Here is a 22,051-nt window from a genome sequence, read left to right on the forward strand (position 1 = left end):
TACATTTTAAATATGACGGTGCTTTATTACATGATTTAAATTTCGACATACAGTATGGTAACAGGCCCTTTCGAGCCCATGCCACCCAATTACATCCAATTGACCTACAACCCCCAGTATGGTTTTGAAGGGTGGGAGGAAACCGGATCCCCCGGGGAAAATATGTGAAGACACGGGGAGAAAGTACAGACTTACAGACAGCGCAGGATTCGAACCTGGGGCGCTGGCGCTGTAACAGTGTGGCACAAATCGCTAGGCCAACCATGCCGCCCTAAGTTTGAGTTGGAATTTAAAAAAAAAAACTGCCAGGGAAGAAAACGAATAATAAGGCTTCAGAATTGGACATCCTTTGATCTATCTTGAATCCAGTTTCCTCCTGGATTCTCCTCTCATGATTCACTTGGTGCTCATTTTTTTCATCTCCAATATGTACAGATTTACCCACAGCCCCATGGGGAGGGGGTGTGGGGGGGGGGGTGAAGAGGGTAAAGTATCCCACTTTTCATTACCCTCTGAGGGAAGCAATTACACCTCCATCACCTCAATAGCTGACCCTTTATCTTGACCCTCTGCTCATTCCAGGAATTGATCTAAAGAATCGATGCTGCAGTGCTTGCTAGGGAGACCAAAATCATACATGGTGCTGCAGGTGAAATGAAGCTCCAGGCCTCACTGCCTCTGGCCGTGAGATGCTGTCAACAAGGTGCAAGTTGCAATGTTCTCTGTGTTCTATTTGTATAAAGAATATTCCCTGTCCTCCAAATTCCTTGCTTTCCTCCTGGCAGTAATGGCACTTGGTTGGTGATGAGCAATATCATGTGTAAACGTTGAACGCAAAGTTGTTGTCGTTGCACCATTCAATGGGCTGATCTATCTCCCTCCTGTACGCTTCCTTATTCAGCAAGACCTGGAAGATATTCAGACATGGGCTGATAAGTTAAACAGGAAAGTTTGTAGATGCTGGGGTTGTAGGGGGCAATGCACAGAAGTCCTGGAGAAACTCAGCAGGTCACGCAGCATCAAGGTATTACATCACCAAAGTTTTTGGGTTGAGCCCTTCATCAAGGTACTTGGATGAAAGGGGCTCAACCCTGAAACGTTGGTTATGTATCTTTATCTTTGCTACATAAAGTGCACTGTTTGACCTGCTAAGTTTCTCCAGCCTTGTGTTTTTACGTTCTCTGTGTCTCTCTGGGTTTTTTTTTTTTTTTTTTGAAGTGCCCCAGTTTCCTCCCACCGTTCAAAAACGTACAGGGGTTGTTTGGAAATTGGTGTATTTGGGTGGCAGGTGGTATCCATACATGGATCATTTTTTCCAAAAAAAAGTAATCTGGTTTCTAACTTCACAGATGTGCTGCAGCCTTCCCAGAATGGCCAGGATGAATCTACAAGTCGAGCTCGATGGTGAATAATGTATCAGGAAACGCCAACTCCTCCATCACCCAACAACCAATTGAGTCACCCAAAAAGAAACCAGTTGTGATGTGGGCTTGACCTGAATGAGGAAATGGGGGGCGGGGAGGAAAAACTCCTTCAACTTGATTACCTGGAGGGGAGGGTGGGTAGAAGATGAAGAAAATAAAAGTCAATCTGAGATCAACTGCTGAAAAATTCAAGAATGGAAATGATGTACATGTGCCACTGGTAACTTGCTAATGCTAGCGCTGAGGTTTCCAAACAAATTCAAAAAGATGTACGGCAAAGGTTCACATCAACTCTCAAACTGTCCATTACCTTGCCAGCATACATGTTAATATTTTAAACCTTTTGATGCCCAGGTACCGTGAAGATGTACATGTATGAAAACTCAATGTTGGCATAATAGACACTTTAATGTGACAAAGTTCGCCTACTTCAGGTTACATAAATCATGAAGTGTGTTCATTGTTATCCAAAGCTGTGATTTGCCATTTTAATTCCAGTCCTGTTTGTCTAATATATGTGCAGGTCAGAAAAAAAGTGGGAAGCATTTTAATCCTCCCATCCTTTCCACACCTCTTGTGCAAGAAGCATCTACTCTGACAACTATTGTTACTTGCTTCCAGTGTCCACAATTTAAAAATGATGCAATGGACACTTGAAAATGTTCCCCCCCCAAAAAAAAAACTGCATAGTGTCTGGAACATTTATAACTCCAAATTAAGAGGTTTTTAGGATTAAGTGACTATTACAAGCAACCCCTGCATTTGGACAATGTGGGTAACAGAAATTTGCCCTTGCAGAATTCATGAGGGGGGGGGAGAAACGGACTCTCCCCAAAAGTTTGAGGCACTCAAAATGAGTGTGAGTGAGTTAAATAGACACTTTTTTAAACCCATCTCTCATTTCTTGATGCATGGGTAGATGATGCATTAGAGGGCAAATCATGACCCACTGCCTGTTTTGCCCATAACACGGGTAGTGTGTACAATGGAAATCGGTACTCTGCTCTTCCAACTATCTTCCTTAGTCCTCTCCTCTGCAACAATTAAAGGTACATTTGTACTGACAAAAACCCTGCGCGCAATGGGCACTGCTATTAAATCTGAATTGTGGAGTTCATAGCTACTCTTGCATTGTTGTAATCAAATAAAAGCACAACTTATAAATGACGTGGTTCTAGAGAGACCACCTCCACCAGGTTGTATTGACTGGCATGTGCTGCTCATGCAATATTTGCACCTTTGCTCGAATCAGAGCCTCTGACTGTCTCGGATGTCTTAAAATGGCAGTTTTAATGCTGTCATTTTTCTTTTAAAGCAAAGCTGATTTTGATGACTCTACGGAAAATGGTGGTTTCAAATTCATACTGACTGGGGCATATTGTGGAATTTATTTTGAAGTTGTGGGTGGCGCGGTTAGCGCAACACTGTTACAGTGTCAGCGATTGGGACTGGGGTTCAAATCCTGCGCTGGCTTCAAGGAGTTTGCACGTTCTCTGAACCCTGAGCTGGCTGCAAGGAGTTTGTACGTTCTCCTGTGTTTGAGTGGGTTTTCCCGGGGGGGGGGGGTGGTCAGGTTTCCTCCCACTGTTTAAAACATTTGTAGGTTAATTGCGTGGCACAGACTCATGGGCCGAGAGGGCTTGTTACTGTGCTGTATGTCTAATTGTTTTTTAAAATTACATTTAAATTTAAAAAATTTCACTTACTCTTTGCTCAGTTACAGGCAGAGAATTTTTTTAATACCCCAGAAATGGGTCCATGAGTTGTTTCAGGATTCTCCTTCACTCCACTTGGAGCCACACTGCTAATAATATATTCTTTTAGAACTTAGCATTCCTGGTAATAGAGTAATCGTAAATTGTGAAGAGTTGATAGGTTACCCACAGTATTTTTACAAAAATATCTATATAATAAAATCCCATTATCCAGAATGCATGCAACCGACAGCTTCAAGCAACCGGCAAAAAAAATTGCGGAAAATAAATAGGTAAAAGATATGAAAGTTTAAAAGTGGTGCCCCCCTCCCCCCAGCAGTTAGTTCACCAATCATGCAACAAGCAACTGGAAATTTCACTTATCTACATCTACCAATCCACATTGATGCTGGGGATTTTACTTTTTAAAAAAAATCCAAAATGGAACCCAAATTTTTCAATCAAGATTTTTTTTTAAAAATGTCAATTTGGGGCCAGGTCATTTCTTATTTTGCATTTATCTGTTGTACATGAATGTTGCTGTTCGATGAATTAGTATTCAGTTTGCATTTGTTCACATCCAATGGAGCAACTTCCATTATTCTTCCTGAATCATTGCTAAATTAACTTCTACTTGAGTCAACTCCACTCTTTGCGTGTGCGTGCGTGCGCGCGCGCTTATTCAAGTTTCTTTCTATCTGACTTTTTATGTTAGAAGCTATACAGGTTGAGTTAACTATTGTCAAATGAAAATGTAGTTACACTTTTTCTAATGTTGAACAGCCATACTCTAAAAGTGATTGAGAACACAAGAAAATGGGTCCTCCATTCTCTGTGGTGGTAAGTGTCAGCGATTGGGACTGGGGTTCAATGTTGTATTAAGCTGTGGATAACTTTTTGCTCTGGTCAAAATGAGTTTAAATTTGTAATGGTTTACTTTTGCCGATTTAATCCACAAATACTCCATGTCCCTGAAGGGACACTTCTCTTTCTCCTATTGTTAGGGGCGCCGGGCAATGCTGATTGCGACCCTTTGTTTTCCTTGCGGCAGACAAACGTTGAAGTATATCATGTATATTACATTTTTCATGTATTATTACATGATAATAAAATAAACTTTTGAACTTAATTTCAGCTTTTAAAGTAGTTATTACTAGAAATACATTTTGTATTACAGTGATGTGGGGTGGAACACTTTCTATTTTGAGCATTGCGAGGGCAGGCACAGCACGATTAAAACCAGACCAAAGTTCCATCTGTTTTGCTCTGAAAATGTGCCTCAACTGCGACCTTTAATATCCTTGATTTTACAAGACTCGCACGCACACCACCAGGTTCCGGAACAGCTGCTACCCCTCCACCATCAAGCTCCTTTTTCCACTAGCATCCCAGTTAATTGGCTGTGCAGTGTCCTGGAATGGGAACCCCCCTTTGTGCCATGTCCACTGGATCGCCCTTACCCTGGACACAACTCCTCCCCAGGGATCAGAGTGTTCTACCTTCAACTGGAAGCGGGTGACTTTCTGCTGTCCCTTTTTCCACTGGTTTTTATCAGCAAATGCCGGGGATATGAGTAGGGGTTGAGGTGGTTAATCCCCAGCGTGAAATGATGTCATTTGACGCCAGTGTGCTGGCAGTTTTCTTTTTCCACAAGGTGCCAGTGGAGAAGGGGCTTCAGACTCCTCAATGACAAACTCAGAGATTCATTTAAGGACTCTTAATTGTGGACTTTATTGAATTTCTTTTTGTTCTCTCTGTGTTGCATGTCAGTTTGTTTGCATTTGTTATCTGTTTACAGTTCTTTTATTTGTTTACATGTTTACCCTGTGTATAGTTTATTTTTTGCACTACCAATTCGTGGTAATTCTGCTGTTCCCACAGGAAAAGGAGCTCGGGGTTGTATGTGAATTTAAAAAAAAAAAATTTAGACATACAGCACGGTAACAGGCCATTTCGGCCCACTGGTCTGTGCCGCCCAATTAACCTACACCTACGGTATGTTTTTAAACAGTGGGAGGAAACCGGAGCCCCCGGGGAAAACCCACTGACAATAAATTTGAATCTGAAATGTTCTATTCCTCACACTAGCCAATCTTTGAATGAAATTCTCCAAAATTTGAGATGCTTCCGTAATCTAGATCAATTTGCCATTGGACCCTTTTCAACCGACTGAGAAATGAAATCTGCTCACTGGTTTGGATAGAGTGTCACTTCTGAACACTAATTAAAAAAAAAATACTGGTGAGAGGATGACACGGTTGGCATAGTGGTTAGCGGAATGCCAGCGACCTGGGTTCAAATCCTGTGCTGTCTGCAAGGAGTTTGTAGGTCTTCCCTGTGTCTGTGTGGGGTTTCCTCCTACCATTTGAAATGTACTGGGGGTGTAGGTCAATTGGGTGTAAATTGGGCACCATGGACTCTGTGGACCGAACGGGCCTGTTACTGTACTGTATGTCTAAATTTAAATTTATTTGTGTTCCATATACACTAAATTAAGACTTCTATTTGTATCAGCTATTTTTATGTTCTCTTCAGGAGTTACTGAAAGAGAAACGTCACTGATAAGATGGGCCTCACGAGTCAGATGTAAGCAAACCGTCTATAAATTGACACAGCCTCACAGTTCACACTGTGCAGTATTGTGCAGAAAGTTTTCGTAAAGACGATGTTTGTTGCATTTACCCATAAAAGCTAAATTGTATATGACATTCATTTCAACAGACTTCAGTCTTTTTCTTTAACTATTGTTTTATATGTACACGGCCATCTGCTTTTATGCAGTCCTGTAAATACAGAAGCTGTTTTAGATCCATATTTTTCAATTCGGATCCTATTTTAAAACTGACTTACTTTTGGTTTTTGGCCTCCTGCGTCAGAAGGACTAGATGCAGACGGGGAGATTGCTTCATTGAGCCCTTGTCCATACAAGAGGAGATGGCTGGCTGTATAATGTTTCACTTGCTATAAGGGAAACAGAAAAGGAACTCTGTGGTGACCTGAAAGAAAGAGGTTATCAACTGGAAAACCCTGATGGGGCAGGTTTCTTCAGCAAGACACTGAAGTGGCTGATCAGAAGAAATCAGTTTGTGTCCCACGAGCAACAAATCTCTGAAAACAAACAAGAACCTTCCTGAGCGGAAACCATTTACCTTTCAAGCACCAAAGCCTGGTGAAGATACATAAATGTTAAATTCTGTGCACAGTATAAGAATTGCCTGATACCAGTGAACTTTGAGGAGTGAGAAGTGAGATTTGACTGTGAATCAAAGAACTTTTTTGAACTTGTATACACATTACGTACACATGCACTTAGAAGGGGGTTAAGTTAATAGTAACAAGTTAAAGTTTGATCCTGTTTTTATGTTTAAAGATAATTAAAAGCAACTTTTGTTTAAGTAACCATTTGTCTTGGTGAATTTCTATTGCTACTGGGTTTTGGGCTCCTCTGGGCTCATAATATTTTGAAGTCTTAATGCTATTAGGGTGTTCAGGATATGTGTTTGAGATGTTGGGGCTCACTTCAGAACTTAATGTTCAGATTGTATTAGTCTTTTCCAGAACCCCCACCAGCACATTGCCACCCACAAGTACGTACAAGCATAAGGGTTTATTGCCATATGGGTAAGTACACAATGTACTGGCTGCACGCACACGGGTTGCAAGGTACACCATCAATAATGATATAAATGTAATTACCATGATGTGCCAAGACCAGTGAGGGGGAGGGGTAGGGGAGAAAGATAATGAATGCAAAAGGAGAGATGCGTGTTTAATTGTAGTTAGTGCAAAATAAAAAGTGATGTTTCAATAGTGCTGACAGTTTTCTTTGGTGGTTCCAGAGTAGCCCTGGATTAGGCTTAGTGTTGGACAGGTAAGTTTGAGACCTGATGGTTGTTGGGGTGGAAAAAAAACCCCGTCTTGAACCTAAAGGTGCTAGACTTTCATAGATTTGCACCTTCCGCTTGAAGGTAGCAGTGAGAAGAGAGTAATCAGGGTGATGGGGCATTTCTTCCATTTCATTTCTGCAATGTGCTGCCTCAAATATTCTACACTACAATTTGCGTTATCAAGGATTTTACTCTGTGCTCCAAAACGTTTTGGTTTCTGACAAGGGGGTTTGGGTTTTTTTAAACCTATTTTACACATTTTAACAGGAGCAAGAGCGTGGCTGTTGTTTTTGTTTCAAGAGTAACTGAAAAATTCCCAGAAAAATAACAATTTATGTAAAAAGAGGTGAATTCAATAGAGTGGGAGGGGGAGCGAAGGGTAAAGATCTTTGGCTTATGGGGGGAGAGTGGGGTAGTGATGTTTTAGAATGTGAACTTTGGAAATAACAAGTTGGTATAGCATACTTTTGTTTAGGAGAGCATGTCAGCACCTCGACTTCTTCAGGAGTTTCCGGGGATTTGGTACAACAAAAAACCGTGGCAAATTTCTATAGAGTTCTGATGGAAAGTGTGCTGACCGGCTGCATCACTGTCTGGTACGGGGACACCAATACCCCTGAGCGTAAAGCCCTCCAAATGTTAGTGGACGCAGCCCAGGACATCACAGACAAAACCCTCCCCACCATCAAGAATATCTACAGGGAACACTGCCGTTGGAGAGCAGCAGCAGCACTCATCAAGGATCCAGGCCGCCCAGCACACGCTCTGTTCTCTCTGCTGTCATTAGGAGAGAGGTGTAGGTTTGTTGCTGTGCCTGCCCTCCCTTATCCACCTATTACCTCCTGCCTGCGGGACCATGCTCCTCCCCTGAACCCCTCACCACCCCCCCCAACCATTTTGTCTGAGTGCCTGCCTACATTTTGTTCATACCTTGATGAAGGGTTCACACCCAAAATGTTACTTATGTACCTTTCCTATATAAAGTACACTGTCTGACCTGCTGAGTTTCTCCAGCATTGTGTTTTTACAATAATTTCTTTATTTGTTTACATTGAGCACAGTTTGTTTTTTTTTGTAGTGGTATTTCTGCCTGGCCCGCAGGAAAAAGAATCTCAGGGTTGTATGTAATGTCATATATGTACTCTGACAATAAATCTGAATGTATATGTATCACAGATATAGATCCACTCTCATTACAACACTGATGGGCAGATGAGCAGTTTTATTGAAATTGAAAGATGATTCTTCACCTACCTATCCACAGGGGTGACATGATGTAATGTCTGACTTAAACTTGGAGAAAATTGGATACAATATTAAAGATAGAAAGTTTCCATTTGTAAAGATGTGGAGCCCATTCTTGGAAAACTATTGGTTGGAGGAATTAAGAACTTGGAGTCCAGGAGTTTGCCATTCGACGCCTGGTGGTCGTTATCTGATCCCAAACTTCCTTTTGTATAACTAACGTTAGCATTGATAAGAGGGGGTAGTTAGCTTATTTTTATAGGTTTTTTTAAATCCTGTTTTTACCCAAATAATTTGGTAAATGGGTTTAATTATGTACATTAAGAAGATGTTAATTGCTTTGTTGTTCATATGAATAGACAACTGGCTAACGCTGTTATTATTCTTTCTGATTTTCTTTGCATGTATATGAGATGACTGGTTAAATATCTCATTGAATTTTGGATGCAAGTACAAATATCAAATTCAGTTTGTAAAAGTTGCCTTGGCTGTGGCCAGGAAATGTATAGCAGTGACCTGGAAATCTGACTGCCAGCTGAGTACCACACGTTGGAGCTGTGTTCCCCTGGAGAAAATCACCTACAATCTGAGGAGGAATGGCACATCTGTTGAAATGCGGCAGCCGTACTTGTGGAACATTACACCCCCCCAAGATGGTAAAGTTTGCGCCAGTCCCAGAATGCCAGGATCAAAGAAATCACTGAGACCGAGTTTTCACGCCCCAAGTATTTTTTTTGTGTTTACACCCAGTTGCTCGGATATCTTCTTGACTTGCCTTTGGATTATTTCTGTGATGCGTTTGTATCCATTGTTATTCTGTATGTGTTTTATTTTCTTTTGTAACTAGTATGTGTTGATTTATCATCTTGAGGTGGGGAGAGGGAGGGAAAGAGAAGGGGGAAAAAAAGACAGTATTATATACTCTGTAATGCACCATCCATTACCACAAAAGCCTGAGGTTGTGAAACTGATAGGCTTTTAATGACTCCAGATTGGAGCAGCAACTAAACTCATTGACTGATTGTAGCAGGAAGACTTGGGGAGCATGCAGAGGCGTCATGGGTAGGATGGGTCTCGGGAGGCGGGTCCCGCCGGCAGAAGCCAATCACCGTATAACAGTGGTTTACCACATTCACCCCTCCTTTTTAAGAAGTCCTGCGGGGTGAGGGGAAACAAAGCAAATATATACACGTATTTTACAGGTCCAATCTGTCAGGGGGTCTCCTTTGCTTCAGCGAACGACATAGTAATGGTTGTGGCGCCCTGGGCTGCTTGTGTGGCAGATCTGTCGTCACCAGTTATAGTTCACCCTGTGGGGGGGGGGAAAAGGGACAGGTGGAGAGAGGGTGGTGCTGGTGCATCATGGGTGACAACAGTTGTCAGGAGTGGAGGGTGGTCAGCAGCAGGTTCAAGGACCCCCAAGATGGCAGTGGGGGTGTCTGTTGGTGGCTGATCGATGGTGCCAAATCCCGGATGGAGACAGTGTCCTCGTGCCCATCGGGGAAGGCCACGTAGGTGCACTGGGGAATTGCGTGGAGTAGGTGGACCCTCTCAACCAGTGGATCAATCTTAAATTCCCTGGCATGCCAATTCCCAGGAGGTCAGCCAGGTGGGCAGTGTAGTCCCTGACATAGACTTCTTGGGGAAGGCAAACATATGTTAATGAGGCATATTGTTAGTGGCCATTGTGAGAGGCTCAGAGGACCCCAAAACCCAGCAGCAATAGAAATTCACCAAGACAAATGGTTACTTAAACAAAAGTTACTTTTAATTTTCTTTAATGGGTGCAGAAGTTCAGAAAAGTTCTTTGATTCACAGTCCAATCTTACTTCTCACTCCTCCGAGTTCACTGGTATCAGGCAATTCTTATACTGTGCACAGAATCTTCACCAGGCTTTGGTGCTTGAAAGGTAAATGGTTACGCTCAGGAAGGTTCTTGTCAGTTTTCAGAGAGAGATTTGTTGCTCATTAGACACACACAACTTGATTCCTTCTGATCAGCCACTTCAGTATCTTGCTGAAGAAACTTGTCCCATCAGGGTTTTCCAGATGATAACCTCTTTCTTTCAGGCCACCACAGAGTTCCTTTTCTGTTTCCCTTATCTCAGGCTAAACATTATGCAGCCAGCCATCTCCTCTTGTATGGACCTCAAGGGCTTTGAACAGGCTAATCCCAGAACTCACAACCTGTCTTCAAATTGTCTTTTTTCCCCCGCAAGCTTCCCAGCCACTGCAGAAAGCCAGCAGTTTCTCTCTCTCACAAAGAAAATCCTGTTTGACTCTCTCTCTTTGCAAAACCACATGACCGTCCCAAAACAGCATCCTCAAAGGTCATCCACAAAGCAGCTTGACGACTCTCAAAATCAATCAATTTCCTGAGATGGGCCCTTCCATTTGCACCTCGTTGTGAAAATCTCCAGCAGTCTTTACCGACTTGTCGGCACCACCTTGTGCGTGACTCTTGCATTTTAAAATGAGATCTGTTATGAAGTGTTTGTATCTGTTACCTACCGAAAACCCCACAATCTATCTTCCAAAAAATATAATATAAAATATATCTGTCTCACCGTACATAAGAGTGACCGTATGGAGTAGAAGTTTATATTATAAAACTCAATAAAAACGTTTTAAAAAGAAAGCAGTCAAATGTACCCAGACTCACTCCACTGTTTTGATCAGGAAAAAGGAATCAGTGTGAACAATAAATTGGAAAAATAGCAATTTGTAGAAAGTATAGATTAGTTTGAAGGGGAAAGGGTTTTACAATGCGAACTTTGCCAATAGCAAGGTTGCATGAGCTTACAGTACTTTGTGGAGGAGATTCGCACCTCGCCTGTCCACTTCGCCGCCGTTTGACCTCCCTGACCCGGAAGAGCGGCGAGCGGGCCCGCGCCTGCGCAGTGGCTTGCGTGCTAGGCAACGCATCTGCGGGACGGTGGAGGAGTCCGAGTCACTGTCGTCGTCGTCGGCGTCGGCGGCGGGGTTGTCTGGGATGACGGAGGACCGGGCCGCTGCTGCAGCGAAGAAGAACTCCAGCTGTCCCAGGTAAGGGCGGAGCGGCCGATGCGACCCGCCCCTCTTTCCTTCCCGCCCGCCCCTTGTGCTCTTTGTTCGTCCTCAGCCGGGCCACGTTCAAGGGAGCGTTGCTCCCCCCCACGCGTCGTCTCGGGAAGTCGACCCCAGCACCTGCTCCATTTGTACACCTGACGCGACCTATCCTGCCAGCGTTAAAATGTTAGAACATCGCAACCCTTCGGCCCACAAAGTTGTGCAGACCCGTATAGATCTCCAGTGCAAACATTTATATCCACCACCTGACAGATTAAATAAAAAGAGTGCACGAAAAGTCCAAAGTAAAGCAGTGGTTCATCATTCAAACATAGAGCAGTTATTCTGCCTGGTTTAAAATCACCTTGGAAAAGGATTTGATGCAATTTTTACATTCAGGATGAAATCTTCTTCAGTGAGGGAAGATCAGAATTTATTAGCATGAACATGCCACAAAATTTGTTGTTTTGCAGCAGATGTTTCTATAAACCACCTGACAAAATAAATGAAAATAGTGCATGAAAATGTCAGAGTGAGTTCAGGAAACTGATGGCGGAGGGGAAGAAACCGTCCTTGTGCCACTGAGTGCTCGTCTTCACGCTCCTGGACCTTTCTTTCCCCCCCCCTCCCGATGGTAGCAGAGTGAAGAGGGCATGGCGTGGGCGGAGGGTTCTTGGGGAGAGAGGGTGCTTTCTTCAGACCCCACCTCTTGTAGACATCCTTGATGGATGAAGTCTGGTGCCCGTGATGTCGCAGGCCAAGTTAACAACCTAGAGTTTTTTTTGTCCTGAGCATTGGCACCTCCATACTTCACACAATCTTTCATTCACGTGCCTGTCGAACAGTCTCTAAAATACCCTGAATGTTTCAGCCTCCACGACCACCCCTGGCAATGTATTCCTTAGCTCTGCTAACCTTGCCTCATAAGGCACATTCTCCAATCCAGGCAATGTTCTGGTAAATCTCCTCTGCACCCTCTCCAAAGCTTCCTTCCTGTAAGGAGTCTGTCAAATAATGTAATGTTACTGCCAAATTATTAAGGTAGCAGCAATACTTTACTGACATCTCAAATTAAACTGTGCCGTCTGTTCATTGCCTGTTTTAAAAACAATGCTAATGAACACAATGATGTTTCTTCAATTTTAGTTGAAGTAGAAATGTTGGCCCCCCCCCCCCCCCCACAAACAAGAATGGAGTAGTTGTTCTCCGTTAATTAACCTCATAAGATCTTTCCGGTCTAATGTATTCTCAACGTTGTCTTTTCCACCATCCAGAATTTAAGAATGCAAGATTTTGTGACTGCTTCATTACAACAATAAAGCTTACTTCAAAATTTTTTTTAAAAGCTGCATATTCTCGATGTTCATTCTATTGTGTCTCCCTTCCCCTTACTGGGTTAAATTTATATGGCATCTTGTACCCATCCTCTCCAAAATTTGTCCTAATCCGAAACTTTGATTATTTCGCTTGCATTAAACCATTTCGCCTGCCTTCCCACAACCCCATCACATTCTTTCTAAAGTCGACTTATTCAAAAGATTCACATTTTGGTGCTTCTTCATTTTCCTGGAGGTGGTTTATCATTGCCAAAGGCAACGTTTCTTGCCTTTGAGTGGGTGGTGGTGAGCTGCCACCTCAAAATTTGAAGTTGTTCTGATGAAGGTGATTTTGGGGAAGGAATTCCCGAATTTGGATCCAGCAATGATGAATTAAATCAGGATGGGATGTGTCTTGAGGGGGAGGGGGATAGAGTCAGCCAGTGGTGGTGTTCTCTTGGATCTGCTGCCCTCTTTCTGGGTGGGAGTAGTCGCAGGTTATGGGATCAAGTTTATTGTCATCTGATTGCATATCCACAACCGGACGAAACAGTGTTCTCCGGTCCTCTGTGCAAAACCCAGACGTAACACGCATACAGACAAACAATGCATATGCAGGACAAGTATTTCATCTCTACAAATAAATATTGTTTCCTGAATATGAGAGCCTCAGATGGTTAGTGTGACCAGTTCCTTGGGTCGTTCAGCATTCTCACTGCCTGTGGGAAGAAGCTGTTCCTCAGCCTGATGGTACTGGCTCTGCTACTCCTGTGTCTCTTCCCCAATGGGAGCAGCCGAAAGATGCTGTGTGCATGGTGGAAGGGGTCCTTGATGATTTTGCGCATCCTCTTCAGACAACGATCCCAGTAGGTCATGTTGATGGGTGGGAGGGAGACTCCAGTGTTCGTCTCTGCTACCTCTGATCCATTTCTCTGCAGCAACCATACCACACTGTGATGCAGCCGGCCAGGATACTCTTGATAGAGCTCCTATAAAAGATTGACATAATGGTGGCCAGTAGCCTTGGCCACTTCAGTCTTCTCAAGTCACTGTTGCACCTTCCTGACAAATGGGGAGATGTTGAGTGTCCACGATAGGTCACTAGTTAAGTGAACTCCAAGGAACTTGGTGCTCTCCACTCCATAGTTGTTTTGTAGTGGAGAGTGGTAATTCCTGGTCCTCGTGGCATCCACGATCATCTTCGTTTTGTCCGCGTTGAGACTCAGATTGTTCCTCTTGCACCACGTCACGAGATTTTCCACCTCTTGTCCAAAGTGCGACTCACTGTTGTTGCTGACAAGACCGACTCCTGTTATGTCATCTGCAAACTTGATGCCATCACAGTAACCAAGCCATGTGACTGCAGTACATTTTGTAGGTGGTGCACCCTGCCGGCATGAACAAGCAACCCTGGTGTGTTGCTTGGGTGCAATGGCAGGTTGCAAGTAAACATTCAAGGTGTTAATCAAGAGAGCTACTTTGCATTGGATGTTGTTGAGCTGCTTGAGTTATGTGGGAGGTGCACTCATCTTGGCAGGTTTGCATATTTATTTTGTTGAACCCCAGGTTTACTCTCCCTCTGATCTCCACTAATCTGCTGCTGAGACATCTTCCCTTCCCATCTCAATGTGAGCTGCTGTTAACATTTTACTCTTGGGTCCTGTTTTTTCCCTCCAAATCTTGGGGCCACTGCCTTGCTATTTTTAAAAACAACATATGACAGTCATTGATCCCTCTGACCACTTCCTCATCTATCTAAGTCTAATGTACCTGTTTTGGTTTTATTCTACAGTATTGAGCAAATGCTGGCCTCAAATCCTGGGAAGACACCTATTAGTTTACTACAGGAGTATGGAACAAGGATTGGAAAGACACCGGTGTATGACCTGCTGAAAGCTGAGGGCCAGGCCCACCAACCCAATTTCACTTTCCGAGTGACAGTCGGCGATATTAACTGCACAGGTTTGTGTCTCAAGTTCTTCACTTGGTAATTCCTTCAAGGGGTGGGGGAGTTTGTGATGCTTTGTGCAGAGAATCAAGTTGTACACTTTGTCAGTTAATGTTCAATGTTCATTTTTTTATTGGAATCATTATGAAGGGGCTACCAGCATTAAAGGGAAATGTGGTTTCTGGTCCATCTCGTGCCAAAATTGGGATATGATTTCAACGATTATGGGACCTGCATCTCCACGTTCTGTTACTTTATGTTAAATGATTTTGTGAAAATCGCTTAGAGCTGGCAGAAGGTGTTTCAGTAGCGCTTTGTATTTTGAAATGTTACCTTATTTAACCTTTTTGTTTATTGTCTCTCGATTGCCTCCTACCCCTGCCAAACTGCAGAATTTTCTTTTAATGTGTTTTTATATTAATCCTATAATTTATAATTTCCTTATTTGTTTGAATATTGTATTCTTTTGTTCATTTGTTGAGCTCTTCTGCAAATCCATGGCCTTTCCCATGTTTCTTTATCATTTCTTGCCTTTTCTGCAGTATGACATTCCACTGCTTGGACCTAAATATTGCAGATAAATCACACTACCTGCCTTAATAACTTTAAGTAAAACATGATGCTGGGGAAACTCATGGTCCCTTTGAGACCATGCTCCTTCTCCCCCACCACCACCATTTTGTTCGGGCACCTGCTGACATTTTTCCATATCTTGATGGAGGGCTCAAGCCTGAAACATTGGTTTCTGTATCTTTGCTGTATATTCTGTTTGACCTGCTGAGTTTCTCCAGCAGTTTTTTTTACTTCAACCTCAGTGTCTGCAGTTACCTTGATGAAGGGCTCAAGCCTGAAATGTTGGTTATGTATCTTTATCTTTTGCTACATAAAGTACACTTTGACCCGCTGAGTTTCTCCAGCATTTTGCTTTTAATTACATTGGCAGTGCTTCTCAACCTTTTTCTTTCCACTCACATACCACTTTAGGTACTCCCTATGCCATCGGTGCTCTGTGATTAGTAAGGGATTGCTTCTGGAGTAGTGATTCTCAACCTTCCCTTCCTACTCACATCCCACCTTAAGCAATCCCGTACTAATCATAGAGCACTGATGACATAGGGATTACTTAAGGTGGTAAGTGAGTGGAAAGAAAAAGTTGGAAACCTTAAAGCAGTGGTTTTCAAACTTATCACAGAGATCCCCACATTGTTCTTTCTATCTCTCCCTTTTCTCAGTGACTTAAACCATGTTTGATTTCAAGCTCTTCCCAGTTTTGATGACATTCTGTTGACCTGAAATATTATTTTAGTTTTGTTGGTGGCTGACTAATTTTAGCTGACTAATTGTTTTTGTTCAATTTCAAGGTTAATATTTTTCAGCTAGACACACTGTTCACTGTTCATATTATGTTGCACTTGAAACAACCTGATTTAAGCTTCCAGCAATATGAACATACAGAAGACAGTGATGTTGACCATGTCTGTACCGATTTGAAATTGCTAGTACAGAATATTCTGATGGAATCATTACACTGATTTCAATATTGACACCTAGAAAAAAATACCAGTGTTGGTCAGTGCGGTGGCTACCAATCCAAAGTAGTTTGCTTTCCAGACAGGAAAGTTGTAATGAATGCTCTTCAGCAGGATGTGAGCTGATAATCTGAAACCAGAGTCTTTACATCAAGTTTGGAGCACAGAAACCACGTGTTCCATGCCAGAGTTTCTGTTCCACATGGTTCCTTTATCTCATCTTATCAACAAAACCATTTATTCCTCTCCTATGTTTACTTGATTCCAAAAGAACAGTTGGTAAATGTACACATGTAACTGCCTCAACAACTTCTTGTGCTACAGAGTTCCACATTCTCGCCACTCTTTCTGATAAAGGTTTCTTAATTTGTTGGATCGACAAAAGCTTTTAATTAGTGTGGTATTCTACCCTTTCTTAACCCCAGACTGATGTTCCTTTTCAAATGAGATGACAGTACATGGAATCATTTGCGTATTGAAGGTGGGCGTGGTGTGCCAGATGTGAACTGCTTTCCCAGCATTTGGCAATGGCAAACCAAAAGAAACGCATCTTCTTTGAAATGATGGGATTCTCACGAAATAAATATTCGCAGCATCTATTTTGTGTATGTTAATATCCTACAAACAGCCTTGAGTATTTGCGGGGGTTGTTGGTTGAGGAAAGAATTTTTATTCAAGTTTATTATCATTGCAATGTACCAGTACAACCCAATGAGACAGCGTTCTCTGGTCCTTGATGCAAAAACATGCAAATGCATGTACAGACATAACGCATACCGACAAACGATTCATTTGCAGTACATATATAATGTATAAAAATAAATAAATATTGTTGAATAAATAGAGTCTCAGATGGTTAGTGTGAGCAGTTCCTTTGGTTGTTCAGCATTCTCACTGCCTGTGGGAAGAAGCTGTTCCTCAGCCTGGTGGTTCCTCAGCCTGTTGGTTCCTCAGCCTGTTGGTTCCTCAGCCTGGTGGTTCCTCAGCCTGGTGGTTCCTCAGCCTGGTGGTTCCTCAGCCTGTTGGTTCCTCAGCCTGATGGTGGCTCTGGTGCTGTTGTATCTTTCCTGACGGGAGCAGCCGGAAAATGCTGCGGGCGGGGTGATAGGGATCCTTAACGATTTTGCAAGCCCTCTTCAGACAATGATCCCGGTGGATCACGCCAATAGAGTGGCAGGGAGGGAGGAATTGAATTTTCTTCTAGTACCATGAGGTCTGAAAGTGGAGTTTGATCCCTTTATGCGGGGATCCCTCTGTTCTGTACTGGCCTATATTTAATGCTTAATGCTCCGTACTGGTGGAGCTTGACATTACTATTCTAATTCAGTTGAGTGCAGCAAAGACAAACTTGACACATCTAGAAAATGTTCCTCTTTTAAAATGGATCCAAATTGATATGATTTGAGACTAGCTATTTGAATTTGACCGACAAGGCCATAAGACGGGAATAGAATTAAGCAAGTCAGCCCATCGCATCTGATCTAATCACTTCGCCAATGAGGTTTTGGGGCCAGTGGCCTTTGAAACTGGGTGTTCTGTGTTTTGCTCCTGCTTTGTGACATTTACTCTGTGTTTTAATTGATGTTTTTCCACCCTCAGGTCAGGGGCCTAGCAAAAAGGCAGCAAAGCACAAGGCAGCAGAAGCTGCCCTGAAATTACTAAAGGGAGGAAACATGTTGGAGCCTATGTTGGATGGAGTCAAGTACGTGGCTAGCTAACTGCACCGAGAAATACCTTTCTATTCCATCATGTAACGGTGATGTTCAGTCCTTTTACTGCCCTTCTCCCATGCCCATCTCTCCTAAAGGCAGTGACATATGCAGGGAAACCATTCCACAGGTGCAGTCAACTCTCTAGTTATCGCCCAGTCATTTTATTTTTTTCAGGGCGATCCTCTGACTATGTTGGATGTCGCAGCTATTCTCCTTGTCCACCATCTTGCATCCCTATTGTTCACTCACCTGCACTTTCAGCAGAGAGGACACTGGCTTCTGATCATGAGCAGGAATCTTGTGACGGCTATTTTCCCTCCTCTGCTCCCATCTTTTCCCCACCCCCCCAAAAATAAATTGTTGTGCTCCTCTTTGCTGCCCTAGTTAAAACTTTGTGCCAATCTGAAGGTGCTGTTCTGATGAGACAGTGAGCCAACAGCCTGTGTGTTCCAATTGGTTGAAGTGGACGTGAAAATTAGTTCAGCATAAGTATTTTTTTCCAAAATTTAAGAGCACAAAGTTCACCCACGTTCAATGGCCAAAATGTCTCCCTGTATTAATACCTCCAAAATTCGATTGACTCCTCTCATTGCTGGTTGCAGAATATTGCTATGCGCAAAATGGCTGCTGCATTTGCCTACATAAGTCACTGCGTTTCAAAGCCGGCTCATATAAGAAGAGCATAGAACATTTGTGAAAGATGTGAGAATGGCACTATGTGGCCATAAATTACTTTTCTTCCGAGATCTGGCTCTGTACAGGCCAAGGGATAAATTTGGGACTTTGAGTCATCTGAACATTTTATGAAAGGCATTTTGTCAATAAATATACATACAGTGCCCTCCATGATGCTTGGGACAAGGACACATTTTTCCTTCATTTGCCACTGTGCTCAATAGTTTTAAATTTGTAATCAAACAATTCACATGTAATAAAAGTGGACATTCCAGATTTTATTCAAGGATATTTGTATACATTTGAGATTGACCATGTAGAAATTACAGTACCGTAATGTTTAGGACATTTGGCCTCACATGTGTTTATGAGTACTCAAGTACATTTAATTGCTTCATTGGTGCAGGTGTAAGAGAGCTAGACTTGCTTCTAAGCCTTCTGATCACCTTTGGAGTCTGTAGTTCCATTTTTCAACACAAGGACCAGAGCTGTCCCAATGAAAGTCAAAGAAGCCACGATGAAGCTGAAAAACAAGAATTAAACAGTAAGAGACATCGCCCAAATTGTAGGATGACCAAAATCAACTGTTTGGAACATCATTAAAAAGGAAGAGTGTACTGGGGCCCTGAAATGAGGGAACTATGTATAAAAAGTGCTGTAATTTCTACATGGTCAAGCCAAAAAGTATGCAAATAACCTTGAATAACATCTGGAAACATGCACTTTAATCACGTTAATTATTTTGTTACACATTTAAAACTGCGGAGCACAGGGGCAAATAAAGTAAAAACATTTCTTTGTCCCAAACATTATGGCAGGCACTGTTGTTGGGCTTTATTGTAATACACTGTTGAACTATTTGTTCTGAAACAATGAGGATGGGTTTGAAGTTCTGAGTGCATTCAAAACCTAGGTTCAATTGGTTGACTATTTCTCCATTGTGTCTTGGACCTCGGACACAAACATTTCAGTGGTTTGGTCTGTTAGGACTAGAAACGACACAATAAATTTGACATGAACATTTTTGTGGTTAAATGTTGTTACTGTTTCAGGCTGAAACAGACCTTTAGTCCTCCAAGGACACTCATTCACAGTCTTCCCTTGGTGCATGTTTGATCACCCTAAATCAGTGGTTCTCAACCTTTTTCTTTCCACTCACATCCCACTTTAAGTAATCCCTTTGCCATCGGTGCTCTGTGATTAGTAAGGGGTTGCTTAAGGTGGGATGTGGGTGGGAAGGGAAGGTTGAGAATCACTGCTCTAGACCCAATAGTTAGTGAAATGTTTTGCTTGAGAAAAATTGTCATTGGCCCATTTCCTTTGGAGTTCTGAAACCGTGCACATAACGAGTCCATTAGGGACGATTAAAATAGTGGTTTTCAAACTTTTTCTTTCCATTCACTTACCACCTTAAACAATTCCCTTACTAATCACAGAGCACCTATGGTATAGGGATTACTTAAAGTGGGATGTGAGTGGAAAGAAAATAGTTGAGAATCACTGCCCTAAATATTACAGCTGTATTTAGTTGAGAATCTATTGAAAGTTTTACTTTGTTGGAACCGTTGTAATATATTTGTAAGTATTCATGCTGGTCTCAGGTGTAGATCAGAATAAAATGCAGTAATCTACAGTGCTCTTCAAGGCATTAACCTACATATTCTGACTGTTATGCCATTGAATGGGCTTTTAGAATGATGATCACTCTCCAAGAGATAGTTGGAATTGCCCTTTTTTAAATAGAAAGTGTATAGGGATTGTAAAAGTCCCTCCGTACTATTTGGGAAGCAAGCAGGGGATTTTCCGGTCGTCCTGGCCAGCACCACCAAAAACATTTGTTTCTTTGCTGCTTATCGGATTTTGCGATGCGCAAAGTAGCTGCTTTATTTGTCTGCACACCTGTCGCTAATTCTCATGATGAGTCACGTGAAGCGCTTAAGAAACCGTCATGATAAGGTGGTATGTGAAGGCAGTTTTTCGTTTCAAAGGTGATCCCTTTCCATTCAACTCGAAATGTTCAACAGTGCGGAGTTACAACATACCTTTTTCGTAGAATACTTGTTTCCATGTGCTCAGTCTAGTTGTGCAGAATATTTACAAATTGGTACCTCAGACGTTTCTATTCTTATTTTCTCTTCCAGAATCTCTGGTAACGAATCTAAAAGCTCCAGCTCTGCACAACTGGCAGAATGTAACCCTGTGGGGGCCCTACAGGTATTGTGGTCTTGTTTCTCCCCCACCCTCCCCCAAGCCCCGAATTGAATATATATTTTGTGTTCCAAGCCAGTTAGTCCAAAAGTTCTGTACCATTGTTTAACTATTCTCATTTATTTTGTTCATCTCTTTAATCCATTCTTTTCCCTTTGTGTTTATCTAGGTATCCCCTTAACATTTTTAACCATGCCTTGTGACATTAAGTTCCACATTTTAACCACTCTGGAATGAAGTTTCTGCCGAAATGTCTGTCGCATTCATTAGAAATTTACCTTGCATTTATAAACTCCAGTTTTGACGACTCTTTACTCCCTCCCCGATGAAAACTTTTTGTAATTCTAGATCTCCAATGGACTACTCTTCACCCCTCTGTTTCAGAGAGAAAACTCCAGCCTGTCAAGTTTTTTCTGACAGGTATATAATTAATTCTGGTGCCGTTCCCTTATATCGGGGGCATCTTTCCCAGTCCCACTATATCCTTTTACTAATACGGAGTCCAGAATTCAGTGCAGTGTCCCAAGTACGTTGGCCAATGTGTGTTGAAGTGATTGTGCCTTTTTTGTTTGAGGTCATGGGAAAAGCAAGACTCTGGTCACTTGATACACAAGAGATTTTAGTTTTTTTTTGGGGGGGGGTGGGTCTCTAATGTTTGTGTTCACTGTTTGTGATATGGATAAAGTGAAGCAGTATTTAACCCGATGTGCTTCTCCTCTGTCGAATGAAGCTGTGTAGCAGAGCAGGGTTGTGCAGTACGTTTTGTTATGGTGCTGAAGTAACCACTTTGATAGGTGCTGTAGAGTTTTTGGGAGGTTTCTAGTTGGAAGTGGGTCTGATTTGGAACCCAGGACAATTGTGGGTGAACGTATTTGGACATGTAGAAGAGACAGTGTGTTTTTGGTAATCTTCTGCTTAGTGTGGGCCCTTTTTTTTCACCCCCCCAGGAGCTAGTGGTTCAGAAAGGATGGAGACTACCAGAATATACAGTGACTCAGGAATCGGGTCCTGCCCATAGGAAAGAGTTCACCATGACCTGCAGAGTGGAGAAATTCTTGGAGATAGGTATGAATCCACCACATCTTCTGAAGAATGTCAGCATTTTTGTTACACTTTCCTCTATACGTTATCGATGAAGGCACTCTGCTGCCTGTGGTTGCTGTTCTGCCCTGTTATTTGGAACTGATCACACGTCAACTAAGCAGTATCAAATTCCTCTTTGAGCTTGCTGAAGGACGGCTGCATGTGTCACTTGCAAGGACACGGTGGCATCAGAACAAGGAGAAGCGCCATGTAGCTTTTTCTGGCGCTCGGTGAGATTGTGGCCTGACTCCACGTATCCATCTTTTTTTTCCCTTTCCCCCC

The 22,051-nt window shown here is 42.5% G+C and overlaps 2 protein-coding genes and 1 long non-coding RNA gene across 6 annotated transcripts in view; 2 read left to right on the forward strand and 1 right to left on the reverse strand.

The window, feature by feature from the left end:
* Positions 1-6,513, forward strand: part of LOC138747338 (pleckstrin homology domain-containing family A member 3-like) — a 42,569-nt gene extending 36,056 nt beyond the window's left edge. Inside the window, exons 8-9 of one of the 4 annotated variants that reach the window (XR_011347431.1) lie at positions 1,350-3,958; positions 4,096-6,513. Coding sequence is in view for 3 of the 4 variants with exons in the window: in XM_069906448.1 (XP_069762549.1) it covers positions 1,350-1,408 (59 nt within the window). In the remaining variant the exon portion in view is untranslated. Of the gene's footprint in view, positions 1-1,349 lie in introns of all 4 variants that reach the window. The other 3 variants (XM_069906450.1, XM_069906448.1, XM_069906449.1) reach the window with 3 other exon arrangements.
* Positions 1-11,289, reverse strand: LOC138747339 (uncharacterized). Its single transcript, XR_011347432.1, has 2 exons — positions 11,054-11,289; positions 1-907 (listed from the first exon to the last, which is right to left on the reverse strand). It is a non-coding gene; the product is annotated as an uncharacterized lncRNA (long non-coding RNA).
* The window catches only part of tarbp2 (TAR (HIV) RNA binding protein 2), a 23,243-nt gene continuing 12,334 nt past the window's right edge, over positions 11,143-22,051 (forward strand). The window contains exons 1-5 of the mRNA XM_069906447.1: positions 11,143-11,295; positions 14,407-14,576; positions 17,691-17,793; positions 20,620-20,692; positions 21,634-21,751. Coding sequence (XP_069762548.1) covers positions 11,243-11,295; positions 14,407-14,576; positions 17,691-17,793; positions 20,620-20,692; positions 21,634-21,751 — 517 coding nt within the window. The 5' untranslated portion in view covers positions 11,143-11,242. The remainder of the gene's footprint in view (positions 11,296-14,406; positions 14,577-17,690; positions 17,794-20,619; positions 20,693-21,633; positions 21,752-22,051) is intronic.

Source organism: Narcine bancroftii, chromosome 12, assembly GCF_036971445.1.
Source record: "Narcine bancroftii isolate sNarBan1 chromosome 12, sNarBan1.hap1, whole genome shotgun sequence".
In the NCBI taxonomy this organism is placed as follows: domain Eukaryota; kingdom Metazoa; phylum Chordata; class Chondrichthyes; order Torpediniformes; family Narcinidae; genus Narcine; species Narcine bancroftii.